The sequence below is a fragment of the Chanodichthys erythropterus genome, chromosome 3 (assembly GCF_024489055.1).
Source record: "Chanodichthys erythropterus isolate Z2021 chromosome 3, ASM2448905v1, whole genome shotgun sequence".
Classification (NCBI taxonomy): Eukaryota; Metazoa; Chordata; class Actinopteri; order Cypriniformes; family Xenocyprididae; genus Chanodichthys; species Chanodichthys erythropterus.
Window position 1 is genome coordinate 72,207,450 of NC_090223.1, and position 19,514 is coordinate 72,226,963.

At 37.7% G+C, this 19,514-nt stretch overlaps 1 protein-coding gene across 1 annotated transcript in view; it reads right to left on the reverse strand.

Moving 5' to 3' along the window:
- Positions 1 to 2,251, reverse strand: part of LOC137006594 (zinc finger protein 271-like) — a 185,028-nt gene extending 182,777 nt beyond the window's left edge. Inside the window, exons 1-2 of the mRNA XM_067367494.1 lie at positions 2,221 to 2,251; positions 1,532 to 1,664 (exon numbers count right to left, since the gene is read on the reverse strand). Of these exons, the coding sequence (XP_067223595.1) occupies positions 1,532 to 1,664 (133 nt within the window). The 5' untranslated portion in view covers positions 2,221 to 2,251. The remainder of the gene's footprint in view (positions 1 to 1,531; positions 1,665 to 2,220) is intronic.
- Positions 2,252 to 19,514: the final 17,263 nt, after the last annotated feature.

The following is a 19,514-nucleotide window of genomic DNA, read 5'->3' on the forward strand; positions in this document are numbered from 1 at the left end:
GGGGGCGGGGAGCGTGAGCATTTAAAGGGGACGCGCTGAATCGTCACATTTATAATGATGCCCCAAAATAGGCAGTTAAAAAATTTAATTAAAAAAATCTATGGGGTATTTTGAGCTGAAACTTCACAGACACATTCAGGAGACACCTTAGACTTATATTACATCTTGTGAAAAAGGGTTCTAGGGCACCTTTAAGAAGCATTTGAATAATCTGAGCAGGAATGTGCGTGGTTTAAATGATATTGTCTTCGCACATTTGAATTCTTTGCATGCAGACATATAATTTCTACACGAGACTCATATTAAACATTCCTGTGCTCACAGACTTAGATGCAGGTGGATAGACTAAATGTACCACCCTACCTTCTCTTCAAAACCTGTGGAGTGTCTTTATTAATACATAAGAATATTCCTTTTCAACATTTGTCCACTAAACCGAGTATTAATGGCTGTTATCTTATTGTGACGGGCACTATTTTAGAGAAACATGTTACATTTGAGAACTTATATGCTCCTAATTTAGATGAGCCACGTTTGTTTTCATATCATTCCTGATATCGACTTTAATTGTATTTTTGAACCCTTTTATGAATAGGCACTCCCAAACCTAACTCAGCTACTTTTCTTAATAACCTCATTCAGTTATTGAATATAGTTGATATTTGGAGACTCCATCATCCTACTGACAAGGACCATTTCTTTTTTTCCTAATGTTCATAATTCAAATAGACAAGGATTGACTATTTTCTAACCGATTTCAAATTAACCTTCAAGATCCCCTAAATATCATAATATTCTAATATCTGATCACTCCCCAGTTTCTATATCAGCAGATTTCAGGATGGTAGAGTGAAAGAAGCAAATATATTGTCAGTGTATAAATCACATATGGATACAATTAATTTCTTTCAATGATAAGAAAGTTTTATCTGTCTGCGAGGGAGTGTTATATTATAAACATTGTTCTGTGCTTTTTGGATGGGAGGTTAAAAAATAATTTAAGAAAAATTATGACTTTGGTAATTTTGCCCTTTGAGGGTTATTGGAAATTTGTGCTTTAAGTTTGTGACAAGCACATAAAAATGATTACTTATTTCACTGGAGTGACAATAAAGAAGCTGTCCTACATTCATTAGTCTCACTGTGTTGTGCTTAGAAAACTGCAACACCAAAAAAGAAAAAAGAAATTGATAAATGTATAGACATTGGTATCAGCAAATTTCATGTTTTGTTCAATTATAGCACCCTCAAAGTGCTGCAGTCTCACTACTTTTTTATGTTACCTCACTGTGAGAAAATGTTTTACACACTTTCCCTGCTGACTTTCCTCCATATGACAGGTTTATGTTTAGGTATGTTAAAATGTAAGTAAAGCACTTTTGAGCATTAAGATGCTCAAAGATTTATTTTATTTTTTTTTCATTGTTCTCTATTCAGAAGTAGATGTTGGGTTTAATGTTGCACAAAATAGTCTCTATTTCTGTAGAGCTGGACATTTTAGGATCAATAAAATTATGAGAATAAAACCAACCTGTTTGTTCCTCAATATCTTCAATCTTCACGTCTTCAGTCTCATCTTTAATAAACTCAATCTTCATATCTTCAAACTCCTCTTTAATAAACTCAATCTTCATATCTTCAGTCTCCTCTTTAATAAACTCCATCTTTAAGAAGAGAATAACAGAGTTAATTGCCTTCAATGACCTTTTAAAAACACTCAAAACTAACGCTGCATATTAATAAACACTTAATATTTAGGCATTTATTCTCTACATTTGGTATTTAGTGAAATATAGATATTTAAATGATTACATTTTGATGAAAACATGATTAGTTTGTTAGTGTTTGTTGTTCTCGTTCATGTTCACTGTTCGAACAGCACGAGTCGTGATTCACTGAATCATTTCTCAAAGTGTTTGATTCAATTGACTCGGAGTTGAAAAGTTCAGTTTCTCCATCATGACTCGCCAGAGACTGAACTCGTGTTCATGATAAACTGATTTATGATATATAGAGAGAGAGAAATGAGACGCAGGTTTACTGTTTCTCATCAGTGGATATGAGTTTTGCTCACACAAATATCCTTTATTACAGTTAGATAAAGAATCACAATGTTACATTAGATAGTAAATAAAATAATTTCACATCGATTGTAAAAAATATTAAAAACTATTAAAACTGTTTCTGTAGATTAAAACAGATTAAATTCTTAAAACAAACCTTTCTTCAGCAGAATCACAGCAGATGCAGGAGCGCGGCGCAGTCTTATGACGTCATGTCGTCACTCCAAAATAAAAGTCCTGTTCACACACGCTGCATTGTCTACAATCACAGAAGTGCTTAGAAATCCAAATATTTTACCAGATAATTTTTGTATATTAAAATCAAAACAGTGACAAATATGATACAAACAATGTTTAAAAGAATATATATATATATATATATATATATATATATATATATATATATATATATATATATATATATATATATATATATATATATAAATATTTTTTTTTTTTTTAATTTGTTAAAAACCACAGTGGAGCTATATAGCTATTTTTTGGCAGCCGTTACAGAAACATTTTTACAAAAAAATCTTCTGATTTAACCTTGAGATTTGAAGTATTAGATAGCTTAGATATTTGCAACACTATTTACACTGACAATAATAATTCTTAATTTCTGATAGAAATGCAAAATCAATCTGTAGTTATTAATAGAATAACGAGACACAAACCTTTACATTCAAACGCGTTTGGCCCCATTTATTTTTGATCACAGTAATACACGTTTACTTCAGATTTCATTTGATAGATTATAAGCCGGCCGTACGCAGGGTTTCATAATTACCCTGGTCAGAAAATGTTGTTTGTTTGGGGGGTACAGGGGCATGTTCCCCTAGAAAATTTAGATTTCCCTGGTGTACATATGTGCATTTTTAAGACATTTTAAGGCCAACAAACAGGATAGCAAATAGCTTTAAAACCATGTCAATAAATACAGTGGTGTGAAAAAGTGATTTTTTTATTTTTTTGCATGTTTGTCACACTTTAATGTTTCAGATCATCAAACAAATTTAAATATGAATCAAAGATAACACAAGTAAACACAACATGCAGTTTTTAAATGAAGGTTTTTATTATGAAGGGAAAATAAAACCCACATGGCCCTGTGTGAAAAAGTGCTTGCCCCCCGCTGTTAAAACATAACTTAAGTATCTAAAGATTAACGGTATTCTGCTCTGTTGCTTAAATGAACAATGAAGAATGAGATTTATTTGCTCACCCTCATGATTTTGCCCACATGACTGACTTCTGCAGAAACACGAAATATGGAAATACATTGTGAATCTCTAGTGTCAGCAAACAGTGCGTGTAATTCACTAATTATTAATTCTGTCAGTTTTGGTGACTAAGAACCGAGTCCAGGGGTGTCCAATCCTGCTGCTGGAGGTCACTGTCACTGTCAGAGTTGAGCTCACCTGAACCAGATAATCAGCTTCTTACTTAGCATACTAGAAACTTCCAGGCCACTGTGAAGTACATGGGGCTCGAAAACTGGTTAGTCTTCAAAATATCTTCTTTTGTCTACAGCAAAGAAATGTTTACAGGTTTAGAATCGAGGGTGAGTACATTTCATTTTTAGTTGAATTATCCCTTTAACTTAAAATAACTTTCACTGACAACTTAAAAAAACAAATAAATATTAAATATCATAATAGAAGTAAGGACTAGTCCTATCTTAAGCTAAGCCCTGTCTGTGAAATCTTCCTATTAATACCAAGGTATAAAACCAGCATCTCTACAGCTCATAGTCATGATTTACTGATAAATAAACTTTGCAGTGCTGGTTTCGGACCAGGAAGATTGAAATGGTTTAGAAATTATTTGGTAGATCGGACTCAGTGTGTTCATGTGGAGGATCTCAAAAAAAAAAATTAAATTAAAATTTTCTTACTGTTTGGCTGTTACCTTGGCCAGGTCTCTCTTGTAAAAGAGATTTTAAATCTCAATGAGACTTCCTGGTTAAATAAAAGAAAAAAAGGTATGGGGTATGGTCATATCTACTGTAAGTCACAGTTTCACATCAGCTGAAGCCTGGAGATGATAAACCTGTTAATAAAGACACAACCCAGCCCATGCATTGAAAATAACTGTTAATATGTGAGACATTTAATGTGAATGTGTAATCTGTTAATGTGCAACACATTTGCTGGAGTATATCCAGTAAGGTTATAAAAAGACATTACAAACAATTTTGAAACAACCTGTTCCACCTTGTGAAAGGTATCGTGCTCTATATATTACCTTATTATTATAAGTCAAGTAACCCTATTAGGCATGCTCATGTAGTGTGTACTTTAAAGTATGCTTCATACACTGAAAACCCTAATAAGTTTACTCAATTAATTTAGTTCAGTCAACTCGTTGCCTCAATTTAATTGAGTAATGGAGCCTCCCAAAACTTGCATATTTTAGTTTATTTAACTTGGCGGTTTTGTAGACTATACTTAAATTGTTCAGTTCACCAAACTTGGCACTTTTTTAATGTACTTAAACAATTCTGTTCACCTAACTTGGTATTAATTTCAAGTGTACTTATATATTTAAGATAACTCAACATGGAAATGTAACAAACTGAATTATGTTATTTTTGACTGCAAGCTTTGTGCACACTAAATTTAAATAAAACAGTGAATAGCATATTTAATCTTTGACTTTTTATTGACAATGTCACAATATTAATGAAAATACAGTAAACACTATACTGTAATGGAAAAGGGTCACAGCCACACTGTAAAGGTGGTAACAAAATTAACTAGTGCAGTACATCAATTGTACAACATACATTGCAAATATATACTTCACTCAAGTATCACAATTATGTTAATGTAAACATAACTATAACATTTGACTGTTTAAGCTTTGTGCAAACATAGCAAACTAAAATAAAACATACTCAACAGATAGTGTCTTTAACCAGAATTTCACAGTTTTACAGTACAAACTATACTGTAGTGGAAATATTAGTGGTTCACAACCACACTGTAAAGGTGGCAACGACAAAAAAATGTCCATTAACTAGTGCACTTACATCATTTGTACAACTCTGTGCACTTCATAATTAATTCATAATTACTCTTTTTACACGTCACAATTGTTAAATGTACTGAACATGTAGGCTAAACATAATAAGAACTACATTCTTACTGGATTTCACCATTTAAGTTTTGTGCAAACACGGCAAACTAAAATAAAACATATTGAAACATGTTCAGTGTCTTTGGTCCAAATGTCACAATATTACAGTACAAACTATACTGTAATGGAAATATTACCGGGTCACACCCACATTACAGAGGTGTAACAATGGCAACAATATCTCAAATTAACAACTGCACATATATTGAAGAACTCTGTGCATTTAACAATTTAAACACTTTTATTCTTCATAAATGGATAATGGAGTAAATCGAGGGGGAAAAAACCCAATACAATTGTAACATGTAACATGTAAATGTAGATGCTTCCTGCAAAGAAATTGGTATACACTTTTTAAAGTATGCATTATAAATTACATTTATTATTTTGAAAACTTGGACAGAAACGTTGGCTACATTTGTATATTATAAGTATGCTTCACCCAAAAAATGAAAATGTACTCACACTCAGGCCTTTCAATATATAGATGAGTTTGTTAAAGGCCTTCTGAAGTTATTCAATGGGTTTTGGTAAGAAAAATATTCATATTTAAAACTTTTTAAAGTAAAATATCAAGCTTTTGGAGCAAGTGAAAAAGCGCAAGTGATGTGACTTATAATGTAGGACAGTGGTCACCAACCTTTTTAAGCCCAAGATCCCTGACTTCGACCTTTATGAAAGACAAGATCTACTTGATAGAAAAAGACAGCCCAGATTGTATTTAGTATTTTTTTCATGTCCAATTTAGATTCTGGTTTATTTTTATTTATTTTTAATTTTTTTTTACAAGCAAATTGGCCGATTCTGATAGTGGTTGCAGATATTTATTATTAAGTATTATTATAATAAACAAAATTACACAAGATTTCAAATTAGAGGGAACCACTGCTTTTTAATCAAAATCCAAACAAAGATGCTACACAAGATTTAAAGCAAAAACAGAACGGTCTGACTTTTTCTTTGTGAAATTATATGCCACCACACACATGCACACACAAAAGCTTGAAACAAAAACAGCAGAGGCTCAATGAGACGCAAATTCACTCTCTGACAGCAGGTGGCGCATATGGAACAGCGTACCCTTGGTTACCGCTGTAAACAAAGCTAGCTACTTTATTCTGAGGTAAGAGGAAAATAATAATAATAGAAATGTTTCTGAAGACAATAATTCCTATTAGAGATGAATTCATAACCCCTCACCCCCAATTCAATATTTATATTTGAAGATTTAAGATGCAAAAGCCTCTAAGTGCCATCTAATATTTTCTTCGAAAATGATCATTTTTATCAAGCTCGTGTGTTTAGCTTCAGTAATTTCACTTTAATGACAATTAATAACTGAAAATAAACATACAAGCTTGATAAAATGCTCATTTTAGAAGAAAATTTCAGATGGCACTTAGAGGCTTTTGCATCTGAAGTCTTCATTTTCTTCCTATATTTCGAGCATCGTGAACAGTGAGCTGCTCTGCCTGCTACATCATTTTCTCCTTTTCGTGTCCGTCTTCAGCGTCTCGGGCCTCTTGTTAACGGCCGTTTACAGACTCAGACATGATGTGGGCTATTTACCTTTATCACTGTCCCAGTAGCTCCAGAAAATAACATAAAAATTAATACAAAAATACAGTACAAAGACTGGAGAAATGTAATGTATTTCTGTACTCATATTAGGCTACTGTTATGCTCTGTAACAGTGATAAAGATCGACCCGTCGAAGCATTGTTATTAGAATATATTATTTAAATTAAGATTATCTATCATACATAACAGATTACTGATATGAAAATATAAATTAAATAAATTACATGTTGACAAAATGAAATGACAAATGAACCCAAAAATGACAATTCTGTCATCATTTACTCACCCTAAAGTTGTTCCAAACCTGTATAAATTTCTTTGCTCAGCTGAACACAAAGGAAGATATTCTGAACAATGTGTATAGCCAAGCAGTTTTGGGACAACATTGACATGTACATACTAAAAAGAAATACTAAGGAAGTCAGTGGTGCCCCAAAATTATTTGGTTACAAACATTCTCAGAGTTACATAATTCTCAGAGATTTCTGTCCATCGACTGACAGCTTTTTCAACTAGCATTTTAAAGGCCCAGAACGATAGTAAAGATATCATTAAAGTAATCCTGTACTAGATAATGACTCCTGTGATATAACCTCAGTTTTATGAAGTAATGCTAGTGCTTTGTTTGCAGGGAAAACAATTACCACTTTATTCACAAGGCTTTTTTTCTCCAACGTGCATTCACAAGAGCATCATAATACATGAGTGTTGTGTTGATGTGACAAATGTTAAGTAAACCTTTTTTGGATAATGTGTAAAGTGGTAAATTTTTTTTTTTTTTTTTTTTTTTTTTTTTGGGCAAACAAAGCACCAAAGTCCCTTCATAAATTGAGCTTAAACCACTGGAGTCACATGGATTTCTTTCCTACCTTTCTGGGACTTGAAAGTGTCACTTGCGTAGCTATCAATGCATGGACAGAAAGCTGTCAGATTTCATTAAAAAAATTCGACATTTGTATTTTGAGGATGAACGAAAAAGGTTATGTCAACCAAAAATTAAATTTCAGTCTTATTAATTACTCAACCTTTTGTAGTTCCAAACCCGTAAGTCCTTCGTTCATCTTCAGAACACAAATTAAGATATTTTTGATGAAATTAGAGATGATTTCCCTGCTCCAACGCAGCGGACACTTTCAAGTCCCAGAAAGGTAGGAAAGACATCGTTAAAGTAGTTCATGTGACTACAGTGGTTTAATCTTAATTTTATGAAGCGACGAGAATACTTTTATGTGGGAAAAAATAATAATAATAATAAAATACGAGAAACATTGGATCATTCACTTAGCACAAGATATAACGTTTAAGTGTCACCACCATCCTGTCTTTTACAGTGTAACATGATAGAGGGAAAAGCTCATTGAGCTCTGACATCTGAATCACACAGAGGGAAGTAACATGGCTGCTGCAAAGCTCGAACGACCGAATATGCTCAATGTACCAAGCTGACATTTGTTTACAGAGAAACAGAATCTCAGAGTTCACTGCTACAATCTGTGATATCATCTTGAATTCTGGGAGACCAGAGCATGACCCAGCAGAGATGACCATATCTGCACGGTATTCAATTCCACCAGCTGTCACAGAGGAAGCAATCAGCACTGTCTTTAGCTGTGGTGTAATTTGATGGAACGCCTGCTGAATATGATCCGGAAATGACGTAACCAGTGCGGTTTTGACTTTGTCCATTTCAATTGAGGGTCTAAAAAATGAGCTAGAATCCAGATAGTATGCCATTATTCTCTGATGTTGGACAGCCAGTGTGAGGGCTACATTTTTGAAGTTTTGAGATTCTCAAATTACTTTTTTGAAAAATTTGTGCTTTCCCTCAAAACGCATTGTCCAAACATCAGGCAGTGGGCCAAAGGCTTTAATCAGCCGGGGGTAGTGCTCAACGAAATTATGCTTTGGTTTCAATCTAAAACCAGGGAATGTTGATTGCAGCAGTTCTCTGTGTTCTGTTATTTTGCACTTCAAGAAATCAATGGACTCTTCTGTATGTTTTGATGCCACAGCCAATTCAACTATATCTTTAAGAAGCATCAAAATTTCCCATGAAGTATCTCCTTCTGGGACATCATCTCCAATTAAAAGAGGAAGAAGTCTAAGCAAGGTCCAATTTTCGTGGCCATTGCCACCAATTGTTCCTTTGGTGGCAAAAGCCTTTGAAATTTGCTGTGGTCTGTTATTTTTATCGGAGAAAGTGTAAGCAAAGTTCTTAATTGCATGGTTCACTGACTCGAGAGAGATGTATTTCTTTTCAATCATCTCTGAAAGGCAGAGACAGAGTTCAGCTGGCACAGTGCCCTCTAGTAGGTCATGTAAAATATCTGGTGGGTAGCCAGTGACAGCATGAAAATGTTGCAAAGCATCAGTAAATGGACAGCTTCCACTCACTCCATACAGCTTACTCAAAGAAGGATCCTGCTTTACCTCCTTAACATGCCTGTCATGAGTGTCTTTAGTGCGAGTTTCAAAGTTGCTGGAACCTACCTCTGTGTGCTGAACCACAGTTCTTGTTCCCATGCAAAAACGGCAGAACCTCTCCACAGTAAAACCCTCAAGGAATCCTGCCATAGAATGAGCACCAAGGTTATCAGCTGAAACATATAGGACAGTCCCTTTCACAATTGCTCCCAACTGATCAATGAATAAACCAGTCTGCTCCAAATTAACAAGTGGTTGCATGACTTTTTCATAGCCATACTCCTTTACTGTACTAGCATTACAGAGAAGACCAAGTTGGATATATTGTAACATTGACTTATGTTTTACAGGTATGTTTGCCAACACCCAGTAAACTGCACAAATTTTGTGTTTACCTCTGGATGTCCCTAACGGATTGGGTACCTCAAAGTCATCAACATAGAATCCTAGAGCAATTTGAAATTCTTCACTGTTGAGAAGGCTATTGTCTTTGAAGTAGTAGACCATCATTGTAAGAACTGTACATAATGGGTTCAGATTCTGGCACTGAAAGTGCTTTGTCCAAAATGTCTGGCTTGTTTCACATTTTCTGTAGCATAGGTAGGATTGGTACATTTACAACAGGTTTTGTTTCCCTATCAATCATGTATTCTACTGACATAACCAAAGGAAACTCAGCTAAAACATAGGAGTTTCTTCTTTTAATTGTTGACAAGCATCCACCAGAGTGACAGCATTTGGAAAAAACATTGCTTTCTGAAACAGCATTTACCACCTCTGCAATAAGGGACTCATCAATATCTGGAAGAATCATCTTCAGGACACTTGAAATAGTTTTGTTCAACAGTGGCAGAGACAATGCATGTATCTGATTCAATTGCTGAATGATTTCTTGAATAGAACTTGCCGGAATATGAAGAAGGCTTTGCATCTTTAAAAAAAGGACAGCCAAATTGTGTTCCAACTGTTTTGCTAAATCAGAATGAGTTACATCAGCAGAATCAGCAGAGTCACCTTCATTATCCTCTGTTTCAATCTCATCAAAATAAATATGTTCTTGTCCTTCACTCTCATTCTTGTCACTTTGGCCAGAAACTATTTCTGGCTTTAGCATTCTCCAGTCATGTTCACCATGTTTCTTACATATATGTGCATTAAAGGTCACATAAACACTGCTTTGAAACTTGCAATGTTTGTAGGGACACTGTATCTTTTGATTTTTACTCAAATGTCTACTACGCAAGTGCTTTAGAAAATCTGCTTCTTGGCTCAGAAAATTCACAATGCTGACAAGTAAATGTAAGGGGTGCTATTTCCTGATTGTGTCCCAATCGTATTTTTGTATGAATTTTTGCCAGAAGAACTTTTAAACTGCTAATGGAGTTGAACGTACAAAGACAGTCATTGTGTAGGCATGGAAATGCTACAGTTTTTGTATGACCACCATGTTTCAAACGATAATGTTTGAGAAGTTCCCCTCTTTTTGCAGAGTCAAAAATGCAATACTTACATTTCCACATCTCCTTATCTCATGTCACCTGTAACAGAAAAAGTTGAAAATATTCAGTTTAACGAAGTCAGTGAAAAATATTGTCAATTAATGGCGACACTGACAAAGTTTGCCCGGGGAAAAATAACCCACATGGTCTAACGTTAAGCAATAGCTGCCATGTTCTTTCTCTCACAGGAAAACGATTAGGCGACTTCATCAAATATGTATACCTCACTGGTAAAATAAGAAATAAGTTGTTGTTTCAATAATCATACCATCACAAAATCATTTAGAAAATATCGTTAATTAATGGCGAAGTTGGCAAAGTTTGAGCGGGGGGAAAAAATAACGTTAACTGATGTCAAAAGTGGTTGCCATGTCGTATCCCACAGAAAAACAAATTTAAACTATGATAAGGTGTATTAACTAAGATGTTTCAGTATTACAAATCAAACAAAGAATCATTTGATATCGCAGTTATCATACCATCACAAATCCATATCGTTAATGTACTTGATGGCTATGCTGGCAATATTTTACCGGGAAATATTGTAATTATGGCTGCGCAGGAGTTGCAACTATGGCAGCTGAGAAGGCCATTCTCTGTGTTCTTTTTGAAGAATTTTCGGAGCTCAATAGAGTGAAGGGATTTGTGGAAACTTCTAATTAACATTTCAGGTGAAGGATAATCCACTTCTTACCTCCAAGACTGTGTTATTGATCTATATTATTTTTATTGTTTGTATTAGGCTTATCATTATTGCTGATCACTGTTGTTGTGCTTTGATATTGTAATATTTACCATTATATTATTATCAGAGGAGTATAGAAAAGTTTATTAAAGTGTCACATCACAACACAACAGCAAAATATATAAGTAAAGTATTTTTATGTTACATTAATACCCATTGTGCGAGCTGTCTCTTTAATACCGCATGGTTTTTATACATCTTTCCGCTGATTGGGCTGACATTTCTGACACACCAACCAAACAAGAGAAAACGCATCTCAAACCCGTTGCACAACGTTTCCAGGAAACGTGTCGTTCAACCAGGAAAACGTAGCAAAACGTTGCGCACCGGTGTGAGCTTGAACGTGCCCCAGGCCAAAAGGTCAGGACCAATTTTGTAATCCACCAATCAGTGCATTAGTTCTCTTGTTGCTAGGCTCCTTGCATGGCCAATCACATTAGAGCAAGAACAGATTAAGCAGATTTATGAAACTGAATGTGTGTGGTCACACACACATACAAACAAGGTGTATTTTTTTCAATCAGAATCATTGAAATTGTCCCCATTGTACACATCATGCACTTGTCGGAAATATACAGCTGTATTAAAGTAATTTCACGCTGTCCATCTGCAAATGACAGCCGCTTTCGGAGGAAAGTGGGAAAGATTTGATCATAGAGATTCAGTTTTTCCTGATCCAAAGATGTAAATGGAGGAGGATGAAAGGCTTGAAGCACAATAGGACCCGGGACATTGGTGGGGACCTTCGGCACATAGCCAGGTCTAGCATGAAGGAATGCTCTCACCATTCCAGGAGTGAACTCCAAATATGAAGGGGCCACTGAAAGGGCCTGAAGATCTCCTATCCTTTTCAGAGAAGTGATAGCAAGTAGAAATATCGTCTTTAAAGTCAAGAACTTTATAGACACCTCCTCCAGTGGTTCAAAGGGAGCCTCAGCTAACCCTCGTAGAACCACTGACAAGTCCCAAACCGGAGTCCTTGTGCGCACTGGAGGCCTCAGCCTCAGTGTACCAGGGAGGAAGCGTGACACGAGGGGGTCTCGACCCACCGAGGAATCCCCCCCAACATGATAGGCTGATATAGCCGCAACATAGACCTTCAAGGTTGAATGCGGACCAACACATGGTGGTCTCTCAGGTCTGGGAGAAAGTGTTTTAATGCTAGAAACACCGCCATCATCTCCAGCCGATTTATGTGCAAGGAGAGTTGATGGTCCTCCCAAAGACCCTGAGCGACCACTCATGATCGCCCCCCAGCCCATGAGGGAAGCGTCTGTCGTAAGCATTGCGCGACGACCAGAGGCCCCCAACACGGGTCCCTGGGACAGGAACCAGGGATTTTTCCACACGGCTAGAGCACGAAGGCATCGCTGTGTGACTTTGATCATACGAAAAGGATTTCCCCTTGGAGAAAACCCCCTGGTCCTGAGCCACCACTGTAGGGGTCTCATGTGCAGAAGGCCAAAAGGTATGATGTTGGACGCAGCTGCCATTAGACCCAACAGTTTCTGAAACTGTTTCACAGTGAGTGACTAGCCTAACTTCACCCCTTTCACGGCTGCGAGAACAGAGCTCACACGGGCAGGAGTCAGATGTGCTCGCATTATTGTGGAGTCCCAAATAACACCTAAATAGTTGGTGGTCTGAGCTGGAACCAGCACACTCTTTTTGGCATTGAGCCTCAGCCCTAGCCTTTTCATGTGAGACAGAACAACATCTCGATGCTGAACTGCCTGTCGCTCTGAGCGAGCTAGAATCAACCAATCATTGATGTAATTCAGTACGCGGATGCCCTGGAGTCTCAATGGAGCCAGGGCTACATCCACGCACTTCGTGAATGTGCGGGGTGATAACGATAGGCCAAACGGAAGAACCTTGTACTGGTAAGCTTCACCCCGAAAGCAAACCTGAGGAACTTCCAATGAGAAGGATGGATGGACACATGAAAGTACGCATCTTTCAAATCTATCATCACAAACCAGTCCTCGGACCTGATCTGAGGAATAATCTGTTTGAGTGTAAGCATCTTGAATTTTAGCTTTTGTACAGATCGATTCAACACACGTAAATCTATGATAGGACGAAGTCCTCCATCCTTCTTTGGAACGATGAAGTAGCGGCTGTAAAAACCTGACAGCTTGCTGGGAGGAGGAACCCTTTCTATAGCTCCTTTTTGCAAAAGTGTCATAACTTCTTGTTCCATAACCAGAGACTGCTCGGGGGTCACCACTGTGGGAAGGACCCCGTTGAATCTGGGCGGGCGACACCCGATCTGTATTCTGTAACCCTTTTCTTCATGAGAAGCACCCAATTTGATATATTCGGTAGACCTTTCCATTATTCTAGAAAATCTACTAAGGGAACCACTTGGCTCGGTGCTCTGAAGCGGCGTACCGGCAGAAGTCAGCCGAATCAAGTGATGACCGACCTTTCTCGAAAGATCGGTGGGGACCTGACGCACACTGGGTGGCAGAGATGGCGCGGTCCCCGGAGGGCGCTGGAGGGGAGCGGGTGCCAGATATTTCAACACCAGGCTCCCTCCGGATGGGGGCCGCCCTCCCGGGTCCTGACCCACAGATATCAGGACCGCTTTTTAGAAGCCTTCCGAGCTACAATGACGGTCAGGTCCGTCTTGCCTTTGGAAGGCTTCTGTTGTGCAGCCAGCCCCTGTCCCCAGAATCTACGTGGGGGAGCACGGGTGGCCACACTAATTTTTTGCTGCGCTCTGTGGTGCACTGAGGAGCTCGCAGCGGACCGAGACTGCTCCCGCTCAACAGCCTTGGCGGGGACTTTAGACCGGCGGGGGAGGAACCTCTGAAATGCCGCAGATTGTTTCTTGGTCTCCTGGAACCTCTCGACGACAGTTGTAACGGCATCACCGAAAAGGCCCGCAGGAGACAGCAGCGCATTCATAAGGGCAGCTTTGTCTCTGTCCCTTATGTCTGAGAGGTTCAGCCACGAGTGCCTCTCTATAGCCACCAAGGCTGCCATAGAATGGCCCACCTCTTTAGCCGTCTCTTTGGTGGCACAGAGAGCCAGGTCTGTCGCCATGCGCAGTTCCTGGATGCACTCAAATGTGGCCTTGCCGCTGGTATCAATTTCCCCCAACAGGTCAGCTTGGTAAGCCTGCAGCAGCGCCATAGTATGTAGACACGCTGCTGCTTGACCCGCTGCCGCATAAGCCTTGCCCACCAAACTTGAGGTTGTTTTAAGTGGCTTAGTGGGCAGCCTCGGTGCTTTAAGGGACGATGCTGACTCGGGCGAGAGATAGCCCGCAAGCGTCTCTTCTACCCGAGGCATCGCCCCGTATCCGTGCTGTTTCAGCCCCACAATATTGCTGTAGACTGAAGTCTGGGGGCTGAACACGCGGTGTTGAACCGGCCTTTTCCAGGATCTAGACACCTCAGCCAATGTCTCTCCCCGAGGGGAAGAAACCACTGCGCGTGCTTCCACAACGGCAGGAGAGACACTGGGTCTGGCAGGTAAAGGGAGAGATAGGGCAGGGCCCGTCTCAACCCCCGCTGCCAGATCCATTTGTGAACCCCACGAATGGAGTCTTCGCTCTGCCTCAGCAGCGGGACCCAATCCGCGGGGAACACCAACCGAGGCACCCTCTTTATTATCAAAGAGTGCCCAGCGAGATCTCAGAACTCTGAAGGTGAGCTTCTCACAATGCACGCAGACAGCTCCCTCGAGAGCTGCCTGTGCATGCTCAACCCCCAGGCAAACGACACACATCTCGTGTGTATCCCCGTCTGAAATATAGCGGGTACAGGGAGGAACACAACGAGCGAAACGCTTGCCTTAAGTGCAGCAGAAATTTTTTGTAACCTTGGCCAGATCTGTGCCTTGCCACAATTCTGTCTCTGAGCTCTTCAGGCAGTTCCTTTGACCTCATGATTCTCATTTGCTCTGACATGCACTGTGAGCTGTAAGGTCTTCTATAGACAGGTGTGTGGCTTTCCTAATCAAGTCCAATCAGTATAATCAAACACAGCTGGACTCAAATGAAGGTGTAGAACCATCTCAAGGATGATCAGAAGAAATGGACAGCACCTGAGTTAAATATATGAGTGTCACAGCAAAGGGTCTGAATACTTAGGACCATGTGATATTTCAGTTTTTCTTTTTTAATAAATCTGCAAAAATGTCAACAATTCTGTGTTTTTCTGTCAATATGGGGTGCTGTGTGTACATTAATGAGGAAAAAAATGAACTTAAATGATTTTAGCAAATGGCTGCAATATAACAAAGAGTGAAAAATTTAAGGGGGTCTGAATACTTTCCGTACCCACTGTATATATATATATATATTTGTGTGTGTGTTGTGTTGGTGCAAAGAGAAACCAGGGACAAACAAACACTAAATAAGATGCACACAAACATCAATCTTATTTTAAATATATATATATGAGTCTTGCTGCAGCTCTTGTCCTCAGACAAAGAGAGAGAAACCAAACAGTGGCAACAGACAGACAAACACTAAATAAGACACACGGGATAACATGGAGAGCTTGCTGAAGATAGCAGAAGCTAGCGTTCTCTGTATCCGGGCATGCTTTATAGTTTCCTGGTCCGTGACGTCACCTGCCTCTGACGTCTCGTTACATGATTGGTTGGATACATGAGTGCTTCAAATGACGATATCACGCAGAAGGTTCCCAATGCGTTTCACGCAGCATCGATAGTTCCCATGAAAGGGAACTGTGCAACCCATCGTCACAAAAACACTTGTAATATGTATTAAAGTTAATCCACTTTGAAAGGTTTTTTCCCCAAATAAAAATAAGTATATTTATTCCCATTATGGTCAATAATTGTAATTGAAGCCATTTGTTTTCTGATTTAAAAAAAAGAGAGAAAAGACCTTGCACAAAAGTTGCACATGGTATTATAATTTTACAGTCAAGAAGACTACATTTGTGAAAATTACCTATTTTTTCAAAGGATTAATCGTGATTTTGAGCTCACATCACTTGAAATCTTAAGTTTATGTGTAAAAAAGGTTATCGTTTTTTTTTGTCACCCTAACCTCTCTCTATTAATCTCACTCTGTATTTCGAGGTACACTCATACACAGTGCCTTACCTGAGCCAATCAGCGTCCAGAAACCTTGATCACGTGATCTCCCCCGCCCTCACAGAGACGGTAGTTCAATGCAGTGGGACACGGAGACGGACGCTGAAGTTATAGCGGCATAATTGTTTATGATCCTTTTATAGATCGTCTTTTGGATGATGGGTTGTGCGTGAATGCAAAAGTAAGTTTGCAATCCATAACTCAATAGCCCATGTAAACTCTATTTGTTCTTGTAAACGAGTTATTCCCGTGATATAACGAGATGTGCTTATGTATGTGTGTATTCATAAGTGTGCCTGTAACCCTCTAGTTCGTATGTTTGTATATATATATATCTTCATTATTGTGTGTGCTAGAGATTTAACTTGTTTATTACATTTATGTTCCTGTTTGAAATTCGCTGTATATAAATATATAAATATATATAAGAGAGAATTGTCGTAAACAGCTTGCTACACGCATGCGCGTTCATAGCCCAGTCAGACTGGCGCCATACAAGCCGCAGCGCTAACAAGGTGTCAGGTTACAGCTGTGCGCTACACATAATATCGAAGCTGCACATATTACATTTGCTTTAAATCTTTTGTGATTTAATGTTCGTTTAATTATTAATCTTATTTTATTGTATCATGTTATTGCCAATATGTACAGTATAATTGTTGTAATTCATTATTATTATCATGTATATTCATGTTTATGTTACTGTTTTGATTATAGAAAACCACAACACAACCATAACCACAACCAAAGCAAACCCAGTCTGTTGAGTGGTGACAATAAATGGGTAAAACAAGTGCATCTTCGTTTTGTCTCTAATCGGACATTCTTTGGTGGGTCAGCACCCTGAGCCGGCAACTTGTCTATGGTGAAGAGCTACAAAGAGCCAACCATTTTTTCATTATGCATTTTGAAAGTAAATAAGTTAAATCAACTCATATTTTTAAGTGACAGGGCCAAAATGCTAAATTTTAAGTAATGTTTAGTCAACAGTACTTGATTGTTTAAGTAAAGACAGGGTTTACAGTGTAATGTCAAACTCATTTAAGGCCAATCTGTGTAATCATTAAAAAGATACTGAAGTTTTAAGATGAAAATGTCAGATACTGTCATGGCTTTATAACAATGAGCATCTCCAAATATAATCTGAGGTAAAACATTGACCTGTAGTATGTTCAATAGGGTACAAGGAAGAAATTCATGCATTTTCTTAATATTTCTGTTCCATCTTGTAAAATCTATTGAGTGCTATATTTATGCTATATACAGAATATCAAAGTCAGAAGAATTCTGAAGATATAACAATCCCCAAACTACCAGTTAGCCGAGTTGTAGTTTGTTCACTAGGCTGTGAGAAAGAAATTCCAGCATGTTCTGAAGCTTTCTGTTGTATCATGATAAAACTATTGAGTTTTATATTTTATCATATATCAAAGTCAATGAAACTCAGTAGATATGACCATACCCAAACTATGAGCTGTAGTGTGTCTTTTGGAGAGTGCTTGATGATGTTCAAGTGGTTTGGGGTTCATTTGTGTAACCACTGGAAAGATACTGAGTCGCCAAGGTGCAGGTAAGAACATCTAGGAGATTTTATACATTCTTTAAGCCACGCTTAGGATTTTTTAAACCAGTGCTATCTTTTTGTGCAAGCCAGAGAAAAACTATCAAAACCTAAATGTTGGTTAATTAAAAACAAGTCAAAGCATGAAGTTATTTCAGTACATTCAGTACCATTTGCATGGACAACAACATGTCATAAAACATAGACAAGTCTCTTTTTTCAAACAATGGCCATACCCAAGCTATAAGGTGTAATGTGTACTTTAGAGTATGCTACATTATTTCAAAGTCAATTAAAAGGAAACTGTCTATTTATTGAAAATATTTTGAAGTTGTAAGGTAAAACTGTACCATGTCAGATACTGACTGTGGATCTCCAGACTTCAGCTGAGTTGAAACATTGGCCTGTAGGATGTTCAGTAGGCTACAAGGAAGACATTCTAGCATGTTCTGAACATTTCTGGTCCATATTGTACAAATTATTGGTTGCTTTATGTTACTGTTTATCAAAGTCAGCAGACTTCAGCAGATGGGACAATCCCCAAATTTGGAGATGTAGTATGTCCTTTAGAGGGTGTTGATAATGATTTAGTGATTTTGGGTCAATCTGTGCATAAAAGATTAAAAGATAAAAAGATATTTAAACTTCAAGGTGCAGGTAGTGCAACTTCAAGATGTAAGTTTTATTCTTTTTTGCACACAAGGGCTATAATGTTGTTTCTGATAAATGTTTTGGGGAAAAATATAGAAACAAATTCAGGCTTATAAAAAAATTAAACCACTTTAACTGTTATTTTAATACACTGGCACGCAGCTTAAATATTAGTTTCAGCACAATGAACTGCAGCCATGTCATGCAAACTTAAGTCTAGATAAGTCTAGTTAAAAATGAACACAGCCAAGTTCATCTGAAGTGCAACTTTTACCTGTAGTATATTCAGTGAAGTGAAAGAATTACATTACTAATAACTGTAAAACAACCTGTTCCACCATAAAATTATATTGAGCTCTATATGCCCAATAATCACATAGTCAAATTAACTGTTTATATATGTCCACAGTCAAACTGTGAGGTGTAGTGTGTACTTTAAAATCTTTATTCATTCCAGTGAATAAACATACAAATGCAATGTTTTTAACCATTAATATCTATTGAAGGTCTTAGGTGAAACTCTACCGTGTCAGCCACAGGCATATTTATATGAAAATGACCATCTCTAAACTTCAGCTGAGTTGAAACATTGGTCTGTAGTACGTTCAGTAGGCTAAAAGGAAGAACTTACAGCATGTTCTGAAACCTTGTGTTTTCCCTTGTAAAATGTATTGAACACAATATGTTACCATACAAAAATCAGCAGAACCCAGAAGATATGACCATAGTCAAACTATATGGTGTGGTATGTCTTTTAAAGAGAGCTTGAT